This window comes from Coregonus clupeaformis, unplaced genomic scaffold (genome assembly GCF_020615455.1).
Source record: "Coregonus clupeaformis isolate EN_2021a unplaced genomic scaffold, ASM2061545v1 scaf1543, whole genome shotgun sequence".
NCBI lineage: Eukaryota > Metazoa > Chordata > Actinopteri > Salmoniformes > Salmonidae > Coregonus > Coregonus clupeaformis.
The window spans coordinates 1-21,844 of record NW_025534997.1 but is presented as its reverse complement, the minus strand read 5'-3'; the positions used below and the strand labels follow the sequence as shown (position 1 = coordinate 21,844).

Below are 21,844 nucleotides of genomic sequence, written 5' to 3'. Positions count from 1 at the left end.
ACGGAGTTGACATGCTGGTAGTGGATCATTATTGTTTCAAGTTTGGGTATAAGGACCTAGACGGTTTAGACAGCAGAACTTTGGTTTGAGGCTTTGTCTACAAATTAGGTTTTTGTGAGTGTTGGAGATTTGCCACACTACTTTCTACAGTAAATAGGAATTAGACTATAACTGGCGTCACTGAATGCTCATGAAGGCCTTATGTTAGGTAATTACAATACTTTTGACTACGCCAACTAAAATGTATTCAGTGACCCCTGATATGACACACATCTTTATCTGACAAATCATCCCTCCAGAAAATATGGATGTGGCAATATATATGGTCCAAATTGGTACCCATACAAAAAAAGGAAAGTCATTTTAAGCAGTGTGAGCAGTTATTGCTAAGAGCGATGCGACATGATGTATCTGTCTGAGGGTTAATTAAAGAGAGTATAAAGTAGTAATTAAAACAGGAAGTCAAACAGTGAGAGTCTCAGCACAGCAGGAAACACAAAAAATAACAAGCATGCTCTATTCCTCAGCTGCGCAACACATTAGCATTCTAAACAATGCCCCAATGCCGCCTGTTGTGTTAAGTAATTGTGTTAAGTAACACTTGGCGTAGTCGGCAGTTCCATTCCAACTGTCTGAAGCTTAACCACCAGTTCTAGCACTCGGAGTAAGCTTTCATCCCTCACCTTTTCTTCTTCTTTTCTTTCATTCATTGACTTTCTTCACAAGCAAACAACATAACAAAAAAAATACTTTAAAAAAGTTATGTTAAAAATACATACTAAAAACAACCCCTAGGTTAAACACCTCACACTTACTACTAACTTTCTCAAAACATCACATCTCCTATCCCCCTAACCTACCCTTTCTCTCGTTAACCTGGCTCTCCAGCCTCTCCCTTCACTCTGGTACAACGTAAGCCATCTGACAGAAGTGGAAGCTTTACCACAGCAACAGCAAATTATATACATCTGAATAAATCAGACACATGATTAATATGCCACCCGCTAAAAAGCTGGAGAGAGACAGAACGAGAGAGACAAAGAGTGAGAGCATCTATCCATCTTCGACAGCCGCAATCTCATTCGTTTTAGATTAGCCCCTCGCGGCTGTGCAGCTCTGCTATCAGGGTGCCACCGCCGTGAGAATTACTGGGCTTCGAAACTTTAACTACCGCAATTAAAATGCGGTTTTGATAATGAGATTTCACCGCCACGCATCGTACATGGAGAGTTCATTAGCCCAAGCCGTGGGAGATGGGAGAAGAGGAGGAAGTATGATGCAGTGTTATTCATTGGCTCTCTCTGTTGGAAGCTGTTGCTGCTGGTTTTAATGGAAGTCTAGTCAGCATGAACAGAGGAGCACAATGTCAACAACTGCTTCCTGCTCATCTGTCTCTCCAGTTAGTTTCTCTCTCTCTCTCTCTCTCTCTCTCTCTCTCTCTCTCTCTCTCTCTCTCTCTCTCTCTCTCTCTCTCTCTCTCTCTCTCTCTCTCTCTCTCTCTCTCTCTCTCTCTCTCTCTCTCTCTCTCTCTCTCTCTCTCTCTCGTTCTTGCCATGTCATCTACAATCCACAATCTGTTCCATCTCAGGATTCCAGACGCATCCCAAACACAACCAACCGCATCCCTGACTTCCTCCTATCTTTCCCCTGACCTCACCTGCACGCAATCCATCTCATCATAGTGCACATGTCCTCTCTCAAACACACAAACACACAATATCTCACATCACATACTCCGACGACCCAAACCTCATACACTAGATACACTCAACATATCCAATCTCTTCTTTCTTCCTACTTCAAGTAACTAGCTTTCGGCACTGGGAACTACTAGCTTTGGTTGAGGTGAAATAAATAAAAAGAAGATGGCGGAAGTATGGTGGAAAAGGCAGAAGAGAGAGCAAGGAGGCACTAGAAAAGGAAGAGTCGAACGAAAAAAGCTGGGAGGAAAAAAGGCATTTCGGCTGGTGCTATCTAGGATTACTAGGTTTAAGAGAATGTCACGCTCGAGAAGGACCAACAATTTGTTAAAATAAAAAGAGAGAAGGGGCGGAGGGGGGGGGGGGCAGAGAGTTGAGGCAGTGTAGCGTCAGCAGGGAAGGTCTCACTTGGCTGACTTCACAAATATGGTAGAGACTCTAATCTATTCCCTCTGACATGAATGGCTTCCCTCGTTGGTGAGACTTTACCACCCTCCACCAAAGTTAAAACTCAACGGTGTGTGTGTCTTCCCTATCAAATCTACTGGAGGGGAAAGGAAATGAACTGAGCTTCCAAAGCTGAGAAGCACCTTAACTGTTATGTGGGGATAAGTGATAAAAAATAATCTGTAGAGGAAACTGTTAAACTAACCAGCTTTAGTGGAACTCCAGAACATCACTGTTGTAATCTGTGGACAAAGGACCAAACCGAACCCATGTAGTATTTTCTCTCTTTCTCCTCAGAAGATTCTAAACATTATGCACACGGTCAAGTCTGAAATGAATTCCCATGGGGCTTGGGTCGAAGACATGTAGATACATAAAAAAGTGGTTTCTTATATTTGGTGTAACGGTAGGTATTGGTTTGGAAGCGGATGGATTAAACTGCGATGACCCTGTAGTACACATCACTGTTTCCCGACAAGACTACCGGTTGACAGTCTCCCAGTTTACATTATGCGGTTGACATTCTGTGTCAGTTCAAAATGTCTCTTTTACCATAGCAAGGGGGTTGAAGAGGCCGGTATGGCTTGTGTTAAAATGTCATGGAGGCATCTGCGTAGGTGGAGGAGAGAGACACACTCCAAGAACAAAAACATTTTGTTCAAGCACAAACATGACAGCTTGAAGGCAGTCTGGTAAGTACCCAGAGGCCCTCGATGCTGACATTTGTGGTAGAGAACAGCTAGATGTTTACGAGGTCGGAACCCGGGTCATTGGTTTCTGCCGGTGTTATTCACAGTTCGCTAGCCAGGAGGAGGGACCAGAAGGGATTCTTACGTAGCAATTGGTTAAAAATGCTGGCCATCATTTCACAACATGTTGTGCTGTAGCTCAATGGATGTAAGCATCTCCAATGGGATTGGAGTATGTTTAGTGCCATTAGCAACTGTTGCTCTTTTGAAAAAGGCTAATATGAAAAAAGCAGTGGACCTGAAATGAGTCATGACCTAAAGGCGTTTAGATGACCGATGATGGCTTGAATGGATTAAGGGATATACAATATATTGTTTGATCATATATCCTTAGACATGTTGAAAGAGGAGGTAATGTTGATCATGTTTTTCTTTACCTATGTTTTTTAAAGATGCCTATTTCTATTGCACATTTCCTCATTATTAGATTTCTGAATGATGTTCAAATACAATGGGGTGAAAACGAAAAACAAATAGAATGTCAATGATCATTTTGCCGGAAACATTGAAAACATTATGAAAAACAAAAAATACATAATACTAAATATGAAAAAGTCGAGCTTGACACATTACAATTCCCTTGTAATTTGCAGGCGCAGGCAGACAAGCCGTGTAAATTGTACTCTATTAAACAATAGCAATATGCATTAATATGTGCTGAAGCAAAATGTTATGGGTGATTCAACACGTTTACATAATGCCTTCGTCAAGGGGAGGGAGGGCGGTGGGTAAGGGGTTCTAGGCCTAATTATTGATTTCCATTGCTTTAGATAGGATATGATGGGAGAGATAAAGAGCATTTTACCCTCCATTTGTGAAGTAGAACTAACTTCAGCTTCTATAGATCTCTGTATGCAACGGCTTGAAATGCATACCAAATAGAATGTAGAAATTTCAAAAAATTACAGTATATCACACATTATTGACTTTTGTACTAGGTTGACAGGTCTAGTCCAGTCTGGTGAGGAAGGGGAGAAATATTTGATTGTCAAACCACAAATGGGAGGTATAAACATTAGTTCAAAAATAAATACGATTTGAATCAGGCATTATGTACAGAGCAATAAGGAGAAAGGAAGTTTCCATGATTTTGCTAGTTGCAGCACACAGCATGGGGAAAAAAAGTCATTTAGAAGGTAAAAAAAAAAAGATTGCCAAATACAAAAAAGTGAACTACAAAAATTGTAAACTACAAAAAAAAAAAAGACTAACTCTTAGCTGCATTAATATTTGAAAACATTCAATTATGTACAGGCATTGTGTAGTTGGTAGTTTCACTGACCAGCAGTGCATTTAGTATTGCATTGTAACTGCCGGTTTGTTGGGCAACATGAAAAAAGTATGTTGCGGTAGCATTCGTCTCCCACAAGAGAGTACCATGTATCCAATTATTATATTGTGAGGAGCTTTGGCATCCTCCAATGACTGAGATATTTGGCAACTCCTGTGACAAGACAGGAGTTTAAAAACTTGAGGTATAAAAATACTAATATTAAATAGTTTTTAAAAATCAATAAATAATATGCTGAGTATTTCAACTGCATCTTTACATTAATGCACTGTAAACAAGTGTTAAAGTGCATTAATTCACAAAAAACGGAACTTCAATCTTCATTATTGTCTATGTGTTATCACACTGTAACAACAAAAAACAACTATGGTTGGCTAAAACAGATATAACTGCAATCTAGCAGGTACAATACTTTGTTTAATACTATAATACTGTCCAGCAGAAAATGTAATGAAAAGTTAGTGTTTAACCTCAGTTGAGAAGCTCACACACTGTTCAATAGAAAAATATTTCAGCAGTCTTGAACACCAGCCAGTTGAAATAGTACTTAATTTTGATTTTCTATTGGGGATCGTTTTGAAATAATATCAGTATTGTGTTTGGGAAAACATATAAGTAAGTAGTAATGGTTATGTTGACATGACTGTATAGTCCTGCAGTACTATTCTAAATCCAGTAGATACCAAACTACTTTTAAAGCAAGAAAGTAAACATAAACTCTATTGCATACCACATAAACCAATACTGCACAGCAATATCCGCATGTTGACACTATCTTTAATTTGGATTCAGAAAATCAACTGAGTCCAGATATTGTTATCAACATATATATTTTTTAAATCTTCAGTTTTTAAACTTAGTTTTAGGTATTTTTTTTAGAATACACTGTATTAGGCTATTTATGCCCATAAATAAATAGTAAAGCTACAAAATAGCCAATTAAATGATATTCCTCTTTGGTTTGATCACATTGTGGGCTCGAGGCTATGGAAGTATATCCCTGGGATTGAAAAACAATTATTAAGCCATATTTCCAGTACTTATTTTCTGTGCAACTGCAACTGCGGTTGCTATACTGTATATACAGTAAAGCATACATACAAAGATATTTGTCTGGGACTACTACAGACATACAATACTAAAACTTATTGTATAAACTAATATCTTGGTGGTAGGCCTTTTTTTTTTGTTGACTGAAAAGCACCTTCAATTGGAATTTATTTCCCAATAAGTATAATTTGATTAGATTTCAAGCTTGACAGGTTTCAGCTTTATTTGTGTGCAAGATTCTGTAGGCTTGGTTGAAAATTTTTAATGAGAAGTGGGACTCCAGAAATGGGGTAAAACTACAAAGTTTGTCCAATTACGTGTACCTCAACATAGATATTCCGTCAGTGAAACTTCAGAGATCGGAACATCCGAGAGACTAAACTTTGACTCTTTCCAATTCTGGACTGTCGGTGGAGTATAACACAAGAAAGCAGAAATACATCTCTAAGGACAGACAAAAAGACACACAAAGACATTAAAGAACAAAACATACAGAAATGTCTAAAAAATATAATCAAAGGATTAGTCATTTTGACTTTGCTCAATTGTGACTCACTGAGAGTCACTGATATCTCTCCTGTTCTCTTGTTTTTTTTCTTATTTGATTCTGAACATTCTAATACAACACTCTAGATTGATCATATTCGCTCGGTAACGCTCCTAAACATTCCTACTCAAGTGATTCTCTTGAACGTTACAAAAATAATTTTGGTGGTATTCATGCTCATAGGCCTATGGCACTGTAATACATTTGGTAATGACGTTGATTCACTGATGTGTTCCGTCCACTTCTTCGAACCCCCATTCAGTTGATAATCTACAAAAGGCACCTATTTGGCATTATAGTCACAAGGGCAGGTATAAGGCTTGCCATCCTTACCCAGCTATCTTCTCTTTCTAATGTAAACCCCTTCTAGAAGGTGTCGTGTCAAATCGCATCGTTCCAAAGTTCCAAAAACATATTTGTGTTTCTAACACTGGGGGTGGCCAACCCCCGTTTTCAGTTTCTCGTTTCATCCCATATCGCACACAAAAATCTGGACTTTTAGTCTTTTACATGTACATTTTAGTAAACCAGAAATAAAAGTGTCTCAATCTCATTATAAGATTAAAACAACATATTTTTGTACATAAAGTCTTTCAGAATCAAACATTTACATATTTGGAGCATATTGCTTGTGGTAGCTCTTGTGGGGTAACATTCTTATGGAGTGGTGTCATCACCAATATTCTTAGTGACATCATCAAAGGGGGACATTGTTATTATTATTAGGCCATTACTTCTTCCTCTCTAGGTAGTTGGAGGGGACCCAGCCCTTGCGGGGGTGCAGGGCATCTTGGACCTGACAGTACCACCACCCATTGGGGTTCCTGTCTAGAACCTCCAGGCAGGTGCCCTCAGGGAATCCCATGGTCTCATCATCCCCCCGGTAGTCAGCAATAGACACATATACCTCCCTCCCCAGGTTGTTATGGATCAGCTGGCTCTTCTCGATAGGCTTGGGCCTGACTGTGGAGACGGGGATACCGTTACGCTGCACAACAACCCCAACCCTGCTCAAGGTGTCCGTCCCGCCGCCAGCGCCAAATCGTTCCGCCGAAGACCCCCTGGTGGTGATAGAGCGCTCTGAGGGTCTCGATCGGGTCTCAACTGTGACGGGCTGCGCATGCACTGCGTTGAAGGAGGAGTTACGGCGCACGCCGAGGGTAGCGGAACCAGAGCGGTACTGGTCGGTACGGTACTGGTTGTGGGCGCCCAATGACTCATTCCGCCTCAGGGAATTCGTCATGTAGTGTTGACTGTCCATGGCGGGCTGTGGCGCAGACACGAACACGGACTGGGGTCTGACGGCGGACTGCGGTCTCACCCCACCGTTCCTCATTCTCACGGCTCCGTTGACCAGCACAGCCGGCTTGGAGAAGCCCCCCGGAGGCTTGGAGGGGATTGGGGGAGTGTTCCTCGACCTCAGACCCCCCGGCGTGTGGTGTACCTGGTGGTGGTTGGTGAGTCCCTGGAGGTTGATGTCGTTGAGCGCCAGCACACGCTGCTCATTCTTCTCCAGGCTGTTGGACTTGCTCCCGGTGCCACTGCCCGACCCAGAGCGCTGTCCGTCGGACTCGGACCCACCGCCGTCCCTCCCTTGGCGGATGGGCTCCAAGTAGAAGGTGGGCGCCCAGCCTTCCTCGTCCCGCCAACGGATGTACCACCAGCCGCTCTCCTGCCTCTCCAGGACTTCCACCTCCACCCCAGCTGGGAAGCTCAGCTCCGACTCCTGGACCTTGTCGTAGTTATCTGTGGTCCGGTATAGGTTGAACCCCTCCAGATCCGAATCTCTCCGGCTCCCCTTGGAGTAGATGGAGGAGAGGTCTGAGGTGCTGTTGCGGGAAGAATGGGAGTCCTCCGATGAGATGACGGAAGCCGTCTCGGAGTCTTTGAGCCCATGGACGGTATGCCGGAGCTGACCCGTGGGCCTCAACTGGCGTCTCAGGGAAGTGATGTCCATCCTCTCGGGGCACTGGGGCTCTGACTTCGTGGTGAGGAGAGGTTTAGGCCTCACCGAGGGCTTGGGCTTGGTGGAGGGGCTCTGGCCTATCCTCTGCTCCACCGTCCTGATGCCTGGGGGTTTCCTTGAACCTCTACCCGATTCGTCTGAGGACGACCAGGGGCAGGTGTCGGCTTTGGCTAGGGACTGGCTCCGGCTCAGCTCCGGGGTGATCTTCTTCAATGGCTTTCCCCCTGCTAGAGGTGAAGACCCTGAGGGTTTGCGGGGTACAGTCGAGGAGTGGTAGATCCTTGGGGAGTTGGAACCGCCGCAGCCTTTGGCCGAAGCCCCTTCATCACCACTACTGCGCCTGAAGTCATCGTTCTCATAGATACATTCCTCCTTGGCCATCTCTTCAACGGTCCTGAAGGATCTTCTTCTATGGCTGATAATAACAGGGGAGGTCTTGCAGACCAGAGGAGAACTACGGTACTTCTCACAGACCACACTGTTGATTTTCCCCTCCAGGGGGCGATGTATTGTTTCTCCCTTCAGGGAATCTGTGTCCGACTCGCCCTCGCACCCAACAGCGGGAACATCGTATTCCGGTTCCTCGTATACTGCGGGCCGGCTGGGGGATTCTGGGGCTTTGGAGGAGGAGGAGATGGAGTGACTGGGTGAAGGTGAGGGCGTCTCCTCTGAGTCTTGCTTCTTGACGGGCGGAGCTGGGGGCGGGACTTTGGGGCGGGTGAGCGTGCTGGTTCGTCGGCTGAGGTTGGGCTTCTTGCGTTTGTCGATGTAGGAGCAGGGGGCCCAACCCTCCGTCTCCCCGATCTGGACATACCACCATCCCCCGGAGTTCTTCTCTATGACCTACAGAGAAGACAGGCGGGAAGATAACCAACAGTCAGACACACTTGATGGAATTATTGCTTTATAATCAACATTCAGTCTCACTTGAACTTCACACTGATCACATTTTTATTTTTAACAATGGGCCCTGGTCAAAAGTAGTGCCCTATATAGGGAATAGGGTGCCATTTGGGAAGCAGGCAGACAATGTGTCTCATACATGTAGATCTCTTGAGTGTTGCTGTTATACAGATGTAGGATCTTAATATGATCACCCCATCACTATGTCTCCCGAGTGGTGCAGTGGTCTAAGGCACTGCATCGCAGTGCTAGCTGTGCCACTAGAGATCCTGGTTCGAATCCAGGCTCTGTCGTAGCCGGCCGCGACCGGGAGACCCATGGGGCGGCGCACAATTGGCCCAGGGTAGGGGAGGGAATGACCGGCGGATGTAGCTCAGTTGGTAGAGCATGGCGTTTGCAATGCCAGGGTTGTGGGTTTGATTCCCACGGGGGGGTATAAAAAAATTAAAAAATAACAATAATGTATGCACTCACTAACTGTAAGTCGCTTTGGATAAGAGCGTCTGCTAAATGACGCAAATGTAAATGTTGCAGGAGAACTTGGAATCTATAAGGGAGAGGGTCAGAGTAAAAGTATCCTATTTCTCTACTGCTGTTCCCTCCCTCCACTATCACACCTTCATTTACAGATGTAGACCTTAATTTGAAGGTTGCACTGTCGCAGGACAACTTTCCTGCAATGCAAGATATTTACAACTTGTAGTGTATTTGAGGTTTAAAAAGGCTTCTGAAGTTAGTAATTTCAGACTTGATTTTCACTTATGAAAAATGTATCAGCCCCTACAAAAATGTCCATTAATTATAATCCACATAACAATTCACATTTCTTGTTGCTGCAGGATTATTTTCCTGCTGTAGCAAACTGGCTCAAATTAATATCCTACATCTGTAGCTGTTTATTTTTATAGACACATGTCATCAATATTCTGGGTATCCTTCTTGGTGTGGTGGGTGGAGAAATCTAAACAAAAGCTCCTTTCTTCTAACTTCAAATGTCCACCCTGACCTCCAGTTGGATTCTATACAGTATTTTGTCAGCATCATCAAATTCAACAGACCGTCAAAGCCATATCTATGCAGCTTCAGCAGATGTGTCTCTGGTGAGCTGTCAGTTGTCATTAATATTTAATGTGCTCAGTCAGATTTCAATACCAACAGATGTCCAGCATTTCTGAGAATAGAGATAGATCATATAGACAGTAGCCTATCAATCTATACAGAAACGAAATACCTGTATAGATACTGTATCTATCTCTATGGTTCTGGGTGCTTACATCAGCTTTTTGTCCTCCACGGAAACTGATGCCATCAGAGATGCAGGACTGGAACTCTGCGATGGTGTAGTACTCTGCTTCCACAGTAGGTGGCTCTGGTGGCTTGGGTAACTGGAAGCCCTACACAAACAAGATGAATAGAAAAAGAACCATTTTGAGTTCAATGTTCTATGTTCAAGTGTAAAAAACATTTTCTGATACATACTGTATTTGAGAGTGACTTACCAGATTCATTTCTCTTCTAGGAGGAGGTTTTTGTCGGAGGTTGGGAGAGCCTAATGAATGGAATCATAGATTAGCATCATTTAGTGTCAAATTTAGGAATGATAGAAGTGCAATTAGTAGTAGTAAAACACACAGAGTACAAACCTTAGTATATCAGTAAAACCCGAATCAAAATGTTATATCACCCAGCACTAAATACGTTTTTATTGCATTTTATTAGTCAAATATAAGGTCACACATATGTCCCTGCACCCAAATATTAGTCTAATAGATATACAGTGGCTTGCGAAAGTATTCACCCCACTTGGCATTTTTCCTATTTTGTTGCCTTACAACCTGGTATTAAAATGGATTTTTGTGGGGTTTGTATCATTTGATTTACACAACATGCCTACGACTTTGAAGATGCAAAATATGTTCAATACTTTGTAGAGCCACCTTTTGCAGCAATTACAGCTGCAAGTCTCTTGGGGTATGTCTCTATAAGTTTGGCACATCTAGCCACTGGGATTTTTGCCCATTCTTCAAGGGAAAACTGCTCCAGCTCCTCCAAGTTGGATGGGTTCCGCTGGTGTACAGCAATCTTTAAGTCATACCACAGATTCTCAATTGGATTGAGGTCTGGGCTTTGACTAGGCCATTCCAAGACATTTAAATGTTTCCCCTTAAACCACTCGAGTGTTGCTTTAGCAGTATGTTTAGGGTCATTGTCCTGCTGGAAGGTGAACCTCCGTCCCAGTCTCAAATCTCTGGAAGACTGAAACAGGTTTCCCTGAAGAATTTCCCTGTATATAGCGCCATCCATCATACCTTCAATTCTGACCAGTTTCCCAGTCCCTGCCGATGAAAAACATTGGATGGTGTTCTCGGGGTGATGAGAGGTGTTGGGTTTGCACCAGACATTTTCCTTGATGGCCAAAAAGCTCAATTTTAGTCTCATCTGGGGAGTCTCCCACATGGCTTTTGGCGAACACCAAACATGTTTGCTTCTTTTTTTCTTTAAGCAATGCCTTTTTTCTGGCCACTCTTCCATAAAGCCCAGCTCTGTGGAGTGTATGGCTTAAAGTGGTCTTATGGACAGATACTCCAATCTCCGCTGTGGAGCTTTGCAGCTCCTTCAGGGTTATCTTTGGTCTCTTTGTTGCCTCTCTGATTAATGCCCTCCTTGCCTGGTCCGTGTGTTTTGGTGGGCGGCCCTCCCTTGGCAGGTTTGTTGTGGTGCCATATTCTTTCAATTTTTTTTATAATGGATTTAATGGTGCTCCATGGGATGTTCAAAGTTTCGGATATATTTCAATAACCCAACCCTGATCTGTACTTCTCCACAACTTTGTCCCTGACCTGTTTGGAGAGCTCCTTGGTCTTCATGGTGCTGCTTGCTTGGTGGTGCCCCTTGCTTAGTGGTGTTGCAGACTCTGGGGCCTGTCAGAACAGGTGTATATATACTGAGATCATCTGACAGATCATGTGACACTTAGATTGCACACAGGTGGACTTTATTTAACTAATTATGCGACTTCTGAAGGTAATTGGTTGCACCAGATCTTATTTAGGGTCTTCATAGCAAAGAGGGTGAATACATATGCACACACCACTTTTCCGTTATTTATTTTCATTCCACTTCACCAATTTGGACTATTTTGTGTATGTCCATTACATGAAATACAAATACAAATCCATTTAAATTACAGGTTGTAATGCAACAAAATAGAAAAAACGCCAAGGGGGATGAATACTTTTGCAAGGCACTGTAAATTAGCGCCCAAAAATTATATTCACACAATACACCTTCGGCTTTCCATGTCTTACCTATAGCCTCAAAGCCTATGCAAAAAGAAAGCAATAATATTTTACTTCAGTCGAGTGAATAGTCTAATTTTAATCACCATACAACTCCATAATTCATGACACTCACCTATCGACACTCTGTGTGGAGCGACACGTGCTACAGCAGGAGAACCAGGCTCTGTCTTCCCCTTACTGTCCTGTAGAGGGCCACTAGCACAAGGGCCCAGGCTAGGACTGGAGGTACCCATCCCAGACCCAGAACTCAGCCCAGGACTGGGGCTCGGACCTGGGCCAGGGCTGGGGCCATGGTCGGGACTGGGATTGTAACCTGGGGCATAGGGCATGGGCAGGCTGATCTCACTCTTTGAGATGTGGCGCTCAGGACTGGTGGCATCTCCATCCGTTTGGAAATCCTTTAAATAATAATAATAATAATAATAATAATAATAATATGCCATTTAGCAGATCAAATGCAACTTTATTTAAACTGCAATTAAAATGGCAACACACTTTACAGTAAAAAAAATAAAAAATACAATACAAGAGATAAATCAAACAAAACCTAATAAAATAGAAAAAATGTGCTAAATTGAACTAAAAGTTCAATCATAGAGAAATCTTGAGTTAAAAGTGAAATCTTAAAACCTTACCTTCTCACTGCTGGACTTCTTCTGGAGCAGGTTGCTGATCTCCATGATGTTGCCTATGATCTCCACAGGGCCTGTCAGGGTCTTCTTCCGGCCAGGGGACGAGAAGTCCTCCTTCATCTTCTTCAGGTATGAGGCCGGGGCCCAGCCCTCCTTCCCCAGGTACCTAGTAGCAGAATAGGGGAGGAGAATGGAAGTTACCGGTCAAATAGTAACCCTTACCGGTCAGAAAGTGCATCTTGTGTTGACTACAAAGTAATTACAAGCAATACACTGTGATTACTTCAACTTTATGTCCCTCAGTAATAACACTGGTACATCAGCAGTAAAACATGACATCTTATCACATCTTCTGCCAAGGTTGACAAGTAAGCAAGAATTATTGACAATGTCAAAGGGAGTCTTTATGTTATTTATTCTCCCACTGACTGTCTATGACCACTAGGTGTCCCCATACACATAAAAGAACAGACTGATTCTGAGCAGAGCAGTAGAACACTGTTGTGTGTGTGAGCCAGTAGGCTGCCGGGGGGGAGAACGGCTCATATTAATGGCTGGAATGGAGTCAATGGAATGTTATCAAACACAAGGAAACCATGCGTTTGATGTGATCGATACCATTCCATTGATTCCGTTCCAGCCATTACTATGAGCCCGTCCTCCCCAATTAAGGTGCCTCCAGCTGCCTGTGGTGTGTGGATAATACATGAGAGATGTAACAGGACTGTTCTTTAAGCCAGAGCAGTCCAGAGTAGCATGTGGTAATCATCAGCTGGAGAGTGGCGCTCACAAGGCCCTCGGGCCACGAGGAAATGACAAACAACAGGCCAGGAAATACACGTTTACTGAGTATACAACACACACTCTGTCGCTCTTCCACTGAACAGATCACACACAACGCATTCACCGGATCTCCAATGAGCCACATATGTTAAACGTTTCCAATACCATTAAACAGATGAGATGTACCTCTGCCTTGATCACATCTCTGAAAATAATGATATAAAAGCTCTCTCTGGAGACTCATTTCATTAGAGTGTGAGAAAATGTACATTAACTTTTGGCCCGATTCCAATATGATCATTCACTTACCGGCCTTGTTGAAGGGAGTGAAAGATTTCATTGGAATTGGAACTGGGCCCATCCAACATAAAATCACTAATATAATCAAATAGGTGTGAATTCTTAACCGGAGCAATGTTTTCCATTGGCTAAGGTGCCTGTCACTCCATGGTGAGGACCAATCAGAGGAAGCCCTCCACAGTAAGGACCAATGGGAGGAGGTGATTCTCACCTGATGTACCACCAGCCCTCCAGGTTCTTTTGGATGACCTCCACGGTGACCCCTTTCTCAAAGCCGATCTCGTCCTTCCCCTGGCTGGCGTACGGCTGCACCGTCATGTACTTCTCTTCTACACGGGGGATGGAAGGATCAGTGAAAAAAAGGAAAGAATCAACATTTCAGTTCAGTAAATCCCAGTAATAAACCCCTTGGAAAACTCCCCTTGAATTTCCCAGTCAAGAGATATCTACTGCAACAACAAAAGTATTTCAATCAATCAATGTTCTCTTAGAAAGCAACACAAAAGTATCCGAAATCACCCAGTTAGCCATTTTATCTGTTTTATTTGTTCAAGCCAGCATGCATACCCTGACTGTATCCATTCCTTGCTTATCCTCCAATACCAACACAAAACAGCACCCCCTACTGGCCATACCTCTCATCACATCCACAACCCTCTCAAACCCTTCCTTATCACAGCTAGAATGTGACAGAGGCAACCCAGCCAGGATCCACTGTGGACCCATAATAAACACTGTTGAGTGAACAACCCTGCAGACTGGATCCCTTTGAAATGGCTGCAGAGCTCCAGAGCTGCAGTATGGAGCCTCCCTGTTGGAGATAAGGAACCTGTGGAAGCTCTCAGATCTTTATCTGGCTCCACTTGGCTGCCCAGAGCCAGATAAGGGAAATCCCCCGCGGCCACTCTATAGTGGAATGATCCGTAGGGGGATTCAACCACTGTGGAGGGAGAGTGGGATAAGCCAAGTGTAAGTATGAGGGGTAGGGGGGGGTAGATAGATAGGGCCACTTTAAGCAGCTGTTGCTTCAATGGGATATACAGGGGCATGGGAGAGAATGGGGCTAAAGGCAGGGAGAGAGAAGAATCAGAGTTGGTCCAGTGAGAATGGCTTGTGTCTCAAATTATCCCCTATATTGCCCCATATAGTGCACTCAAATGATCCCCTATACTGCCCCATATAGTACACTACTTCTGACTAGGTCAATAGCAGTGCACTATGCAAGAAATAGGGTGTCATATCTGGTCAAAAGTAGTGTACTATAGGATGAATATAGTGTCATTTGAGACACAGCCAATATGTCCCTGGGTGGGATGGGGAAGTTAAACATGAGAAACAGGAGAGGAATCTCAGAGGTGTGAAAGTGTGTGTGTGTCAGTCTGTTAACAATGGGTGGGGTGAGGTGAGGTTGAGGTTTTAGGGGGAACACATTCTACTGCTGCCTGTCATTCCAGAGGGAGCTGAGGGGCTTGGGTCAATTATAGAGAGCTGTAAGGAATGTCTAGGGGCTTTGGGACTGGGTAGCACAGGGAGTGTGTGTTGGGTGGGGTGTGTGTGTAGGGTGTGTGTGTGTAGGGTGTGTGTGTGTGTGTGTGTGTAGGGTGGGTGTGTGTGTGGTTGAGGAAGGCTGAGTACTTGCAGGTGGAGAGGGAATGTGGTGTGAGTTTGTGTCAGTGTGTGTGTGTTTGTGTGTGCGTGCCTGTGAGGGTGCTTGTGTATTCAAACATATCATGTGTGTGAGCGTGCTCTCTGGACATGTACTGTGCGTGTACGTGTGTCTCACACCGTCTTAGTGAGTGTTTGCCCAGTCAGCTGGGTCCAAAGCCCCAAACAGTGAGTTGAGAAGGAGGTTATCAGCACACTGCCATAAATTAGATTAGACTCTGCTGTAACTGATCCTGTTCTCTAGACATACAGACAGAGGAACAGGGTGGAGGAGACTGGATAGAGCCCTATCAACAACACATGAGGTAATCAATGAGGTGAGGTCATCCTGCTGTCACTAGCCAATCAACTCCTATGGATTTCATTGGACCAGCCAATCAGACTGTACTGACCTAATATTCGGTCAGAAGAATTTGTGGGTTTGACCGAACAATGCAATAACAAGGGATCCATTTGTTTTGCTTGGGAGTCTTTTTGGCAATAAAGTTACTAAAGGCAGGCCCATTGACCTGAGGTAGGGTCAGAGTAAGTGGACTTAGTGATCCATTTTGCTTCCTCCTTTGTCTTCTTTGGGAGTATTTTGGCAATAAAGTTAACAACTTTAGACATATTGACCCGACGTAGGGTCAGAATGTGTGAATTTGACCAAATAGGAAAAACAGCAAAGTAATCCATTTTGCTTCCTCCTCTGTGGTGTTAATCAATAAGATTTAGCACCTGGCACTTATCTTCCCTCCTTATCTTGTTTTCTATCTCTTTTCTAAAATATTTTATTTCTTAGTAAATGGGTCAAGTATTCCATTAGTAAAGAGTGTTTCTGGGTAGTTTCAGATAAGTCGTTAAGAAGACAATTTATTAATATAGTAAGGTTAGACTCCCTACTTTCCTCTCTTCAACTCATGCATGCTTCTTTCTCAATTCATCTTTCCTCAATTCCTTCCATCCTCTCTCCTCACCTCTTTCTCAAAACTCTCCCAATAAGGTTGAGAAGGAGGTGGGTAGAGTATTTATGTAATCGTGGAAAGATAAATTAAGAAAGATTCCATGTCTAATGATAAGAGTACATCTTCATAGAGCGAACCATGAGATACAGTATTTATCCATTATTTATGCTATGGAGAGAACACTCAGCGTAGAGTAATTCTAAGTATCCTTTATGGTCAATGATAATTTCCCTGATACGCTTAACTCCACTTTTAGCTTCCTAGAAATTAGTGCTGAGCGATTAACCACATTTATTTTCTTTAGTTGTTAAACAACTTGACCAACGAACTAATTGACCGACGTCGGTTCAATTACATGAATTCCATTTAGTTTTTTAGTTTTTTGTGAGCCCAACGCGCCATTTCTCTAGAGAGAAATAAAATAATAATAAAAAATAAAATAAAAAATTATTTAACCTTTATTTAACCAGGTAAGTCAGTTGAGAACAAGTTCTCATTTACAACTGCGACCTGGCCAAGATAAAGCAAAGCAGTGCGATAAAAACAACAACACAGAGTTACATATGGGGTAAAACAAAACAAAGTCAAAAATACAACAGAAATAAGTATATATACAGTGTGTGCAAATGTAGCAAGTTATGGAGGTAAGGCAATAAATAGGCTATAGTGCAAAAATAATTACAATTAATATTAACACTGGAATGATAGATGTGCAAGAGATGATGTGCAAATAGAGATACTGGGGTACAAATGAGCAAAATAAATAACAATATAGGGATGAGGTAGTTGGCGGGCTAATTTCAGATGGGCTGTGTACAGGTGCAGGATCGGTAAGGTGTGACAACTGATGCTTAAAGTTAGTGAGGGAGATAAGTGTCTCCAGCTTCAGAGATTTTTGCAATTTGTTCCAGTCATTGGCAGCAGAGAACTGGAAGGAATGGCGGCCAAAGGAGTGTTGGCTTCGGGGATGACCAGTGAGATATACCTGCTGGAGCGCATACTACGGGTGGGTGTTGCTATGGTGACCAATGAGCTAAGATAAGGCGGGGATTTGCCTAGCAGTGATTTATAGATGGCCTGGAGCCAGTGGGTTTGGCGACGAATATGTAGTGAGGACCAGCCAACAAGAGCGTACAGGTCACAGTGGTGGGTAGTATATGGGGGCTTTGGAGACAAAACGGATGGCACTGTGGATAGACACATCCAATTTGCTGAGTAGAGTGTTGGAGGCTATTTTGTAAATGACATCAGAAGTCAAGGATCGGTAGGATAGTCAGTTTTACGAGGGCATGTTTGGCAGCATGAGTGAAGGAGGCTTTGTTGCGTAAATAGGAAACCGATTCTAGATTTAACTTTGGATTGGAGATTCTTAATGTGAGTCTGGAAGGAGAGTTTACAGTCTAACCAGACACCTAGGTATTTGTAGTTGTCCACATACTCTAGGTCAGGACCCGTCGAGTAGTGATTCCTGGTCGGGTGGGCGGGTGCAAGCAGCGTTCGGTTGAAGAGCATGCATTTAGTTTTACTAGTGTTTAAGAGCAGTTGAGGCTACTGAAGCAGTGTTGTATGGCATTGAAGCTTCGTTTGAGAAGTTTTGTTAACACAGTGTCCAATGAAGGGCCAGATGTATACAAAATGGTTGCGTCTCGTAGAGGTGGATCTGAGAGTCACCAGCAGCAAGAGCGACGTCATTGATATACACAGAGAAAAGAGTCGGCCCAGGTAATTGAACCCTGTGGCACCCCCACAGAGATTGCCATAGGTCCAGACAACAGGCCCTCCGATTTGACACATTGAACTCTATCAGAAAGGAAGTAGTTGGTGAACCAGGCGAGGCAGTCATTTGAGAAACCAAGGCTATTAGTCTGTCAATAAGAATGCGGTGGTTGACAGAGTCGAAAGCCTTGGCCAGGTCAATGAAACGGCTGCACTGTACTGTGTCTATTATCGATCGCGATTATAATATCGTTTAGGACCTTGAGCGGGCTGAAGTGCACCCATGACCAGCTCGGAAACCGGATTGCATAGCGGAGAAGGTACGGTGGGATTTGAAATGGTCGGTGATCTGTTTGTTAACTTGGCTTTCAAAAACTTGAACAGGCTAGTAATAGGGGTTGCGACAATTTCGGCGGCTAGTTTTAGAAAGAAAGGGTCCAGATTGTCTAGCCCAGATGATTTGTAGGGGGTCCAGATTTTGCAGCTCTTTCAGAACATCAGCTGTCTGAATTTGTGTGAAGGAGATGCGAGGGGGGCATGGGCAAGTTGCAGCGGAGGGTGCAGAGCTGGTGCCCGGGGTAGTGTAGTCCCAGTGGAAAGCAACTAGTGTAGAAAATGCTTGTTGAAATTCTCGATTATTGTAGATTTGTCGGTGGTGATAGTGTTTCCTAGCCTCAGTGCAGTGGGCAGCTGGGAGGAAGTGCTCTTATTTTCCATGGACTTTACAGTGTTCTTTTTGGAGTTAGTGCTACAGGATGCAAATTTCTGTTTGAAAAAGTTAGCCTTTGCTTTCCTAACTGCTTGTGTATATTGGTTCCTAACTTCCCTGAAAAGTTGCATATCGCGGGGCTATTTGATGCTAATGCAGTACGCCACAGGATGTTTTTCCGTGCTGGTCAAGGGCAGTCAAGTCTGAGGAGAACCAGGGGCTATATCTGTTCTTAGTTCTGTATTTTTGAATGGGGCATGTTTGTTTAGATTGAGAGGAAATTACTTTTAAAGAACAACCAGGCATCCTCTACTGACGGAATGAGATCTATATCCATCCAGGATACCTGGGCCAGGTCAATTAGGAAGGCCTGCTCGCTAGTGTTTTTGGGAGCGTTTGACAGTGATGAGGGTGGTCGTTGACCGCGGACCCAATCTACGGACGAGGCAATAAGGCAGTGATCGCTGAGATCCTGGTTGAAGACAGCGGAGGTGTATTTAGAGGGTAAGTTAGTCAGGATGATATCTATGAGGGTACCCATGTTTACGGATTTAATCAAGTCAAGAACTATGTGGAATGCCTGGCTGAAGGGAGTTGTAGTTTTCATTAAGCAAATATTCAATCTAGTTCAGCGCAGGAACTTGGTAATTAACTACAACGACCATAATCCATTGCACCTGTTCTTTCCGGCTCAGACAGAGATGAATACACTTTCACTACACACAGACTGCATAGACTGCATGAGAGAGGAATGTACACAATGATGAGAGAGAGGGATAGAGACAGTTTGTGAAAGTATGCCTTATCTACTTTGAAGGACTAATACAATTATTTTGTCAGACAGCTCTGCAGCATAGTAAGGCAAGCTAGCTTAGCTAAATAGGATGACAGTATGGGCAGCACAGAGATAACGTTGACTGGCTGTTTGGCTGCTACTGCCTGAGCAGAGATTAGATGATGACTTTAAGGAATGAAAGATAATAAAGTAATCAAATAAAAACAAAGTAATATACACAAGTGAAATATTATTCCATAGTCATTTTTTATTTTTCTATTGATGGTTACCCAATGTGGACCTGACAGAGACAATGGAATATTTTCAATGTTTTGGCAATTTAATGTTCACTATTTTGTTTTTGGAATTTCCATTAAAAGCTCTAAAATCATTTTAATGTCGTTATTTCATAATGCACTTAATGTTTAAATTTTATTATCAAAAAACATATTTCTTTTTTTTATATCGAACTGAAACCGAATCGACCCCAAAAAGCACTAATCACTCAGCACTACTAGAAACTGTCTGTGCATGCTGCCTCAAGGCCCCCTATCTGTGCTGTCTGATACATGCCTCGCCTGGCATTCATAACACTCATTACCACTTCAGAACAGCGATAAAAGGAATGAGTAAAGAGGAAGGGGAGAGAGAGAGAGAGAGAGAGAGAGAGAGAGAGAGAGAGAGAGAGAGAGAGAGAGAGAGAGAGAGAGACAGAGAGACAGAGAGACAGAGAGACAGAGAGACAGATATACAGTGGGGAGAACAAGTATTTGATACACTGCCGATTTTGCAGGTTTCCCTACTTACAAAGCATGTAGAGATCCAGAAAATCACATTGTATGATTTTTAAGTAATTAATTTGCATTTTATTGCATGACATAAGTATTTGATACATCAGAAAAGCAGAACTTAATATTTGGTACAGAAACCTTTGTTTGCAATTACAGAGATCATTCGTTTCCTGTAGGTCTTGACCAGGTTTGCACACACTGCAAGCAGGGATTTTGGGCCCACTACTCCATACAGACCTTCTCCAGATCCTTCAGATTTGGGGCTGTCGCTGGGAAATACAGACTTTCAGCTCCCTCCAAAGATTTTCTATTGGGTTCAGGTCTGGAGACTGGACAGCCACCCCAGGACCTTGAGATGCTTCTTCACGGAGCCACCTCTCTATAGTTGCCCTGGCTGTGTGTTTCGGGTCATTGTCAGCGCTGGAAGACCCAGCCACGACCACATCTTCAATGCTCTTACTGAGGGAAGGAGGTTGTTGGCACAAAGATCTCGCGACACATGGCCCCATCCACCCCAATCGGTGCAGTCGCCCTGTCCCTTTGCAGAAAAAGCATCCCCAAAGAATGATGTTTCCACCTCCATGCTTCATGGTTGGGATGGTGTTCTTGGGGTTGTGGCTCATTCTTCTTCTTCCTGCAAACACGCCGAAAGTGGAGTTTAGACCAAAAAAGTTCTATTTTTGCCTCATCAGAACACATGACCTTCTCCCATTCCTCCTCTGGATCATCCAGATGGTCATTGGCCTGGACATGCGCTGGCTTGAGCAGGGGGACTCTACAATAAGTGCGTGCGCTGCAGGATTTTAATCCACGACGGCGTAGTGTGTTACTAATGGTTTTCTTTGAGACTGTGGTCCCAGCTCTCTTCAGGTCATTGACCGGGTCCTGCTGTGAGTTCTGGGGCTGACCCCTACCTTCCTCATGATCATTGATGCCCCACGAGGTGAGATCGTGCATGGAGCCCCCAGACCGAGGGTGATTGACCGCCATCTTGAAATTCCTCCATTTTCTAATAATTGCACCAACAGTTGTTGCCTTCTCACCACTGCTTGCCTATTGTCCTGTAGCCTATCCCAGCCTTGTCAGGTCTACAATTTTATCCCTGATGTCCTTTACACAGCTCTCTTGGTCTTGGCCATTGTGGAGAGTGTTGGAGTCTGTTTGATTGAGTGTGTGGACAGGTGTCTTTTATACAGTAACGAGCTCAAACAGGTGCAGTTAATACAGGCAATGAGTGGAGAACAGAGAGAGCTTCTTCAAGAAAAAAACTAACAGGTTTGTGAGAGCCAGAATTCTTACTGGTTGGTAGGTGATCAAATACTTATGTCATGCAACAAAATGCAACTGTATTACTTAAAAATCATACAATGTGATTTTCTGGATTTTTGTTTTAGATTCCGGCTCTTAACAGATGAAGTGTACCTATGATAAAAAAATACAGACCTCTACATGCTTTGTAGGCAGGGAAACCTGCAAAAACGGCAGTGTATCAAATACTTTGTTCTCCTACTGTATATATATATAGATATATATATATATAGATAGAGAGAGAGAGAGAGAGAGAGAGAGAGAGA

General features: G+C 43.4%; 1 protein-coding gene across 1 annotated transcript; it reads right to left on the bottom strand.

The window, feature by feature from the left end:
• Window positions 1-1,486: 1,486 nt before the first annotated feature.
• On the bottom strand, window positions 1,487-14,396 carry LOC123487224 (SH3 and PX domain-containing protein 2A-like). The gene is made up of 8 exons (XM_045218398.1): window positions 14,306-14,396; window positions 13,882-13,999; window positions 12,591-12,753; window positions 12,068-12,353; window positions 11,962-11,976; window positions 10,153-10,202; window positions 9,928-10,047; window positions 1,487-8,593 (listed from the first exon to the last, which is right to left on the bottom strand). The coding sequence occupies exons 1-8, from the start codon at window positions 14,394-14,396 to the stop codon at window positions 6,515-6,517; spliced, it is 2,922 nt and encodes a 973-aa protein (XP_045074333.1). The 3' UTR covers window positions 1,487-6,514.
• Between the last annotated feature and the right edge of the window lie 7,448 nt (window positions 14,397-21,844).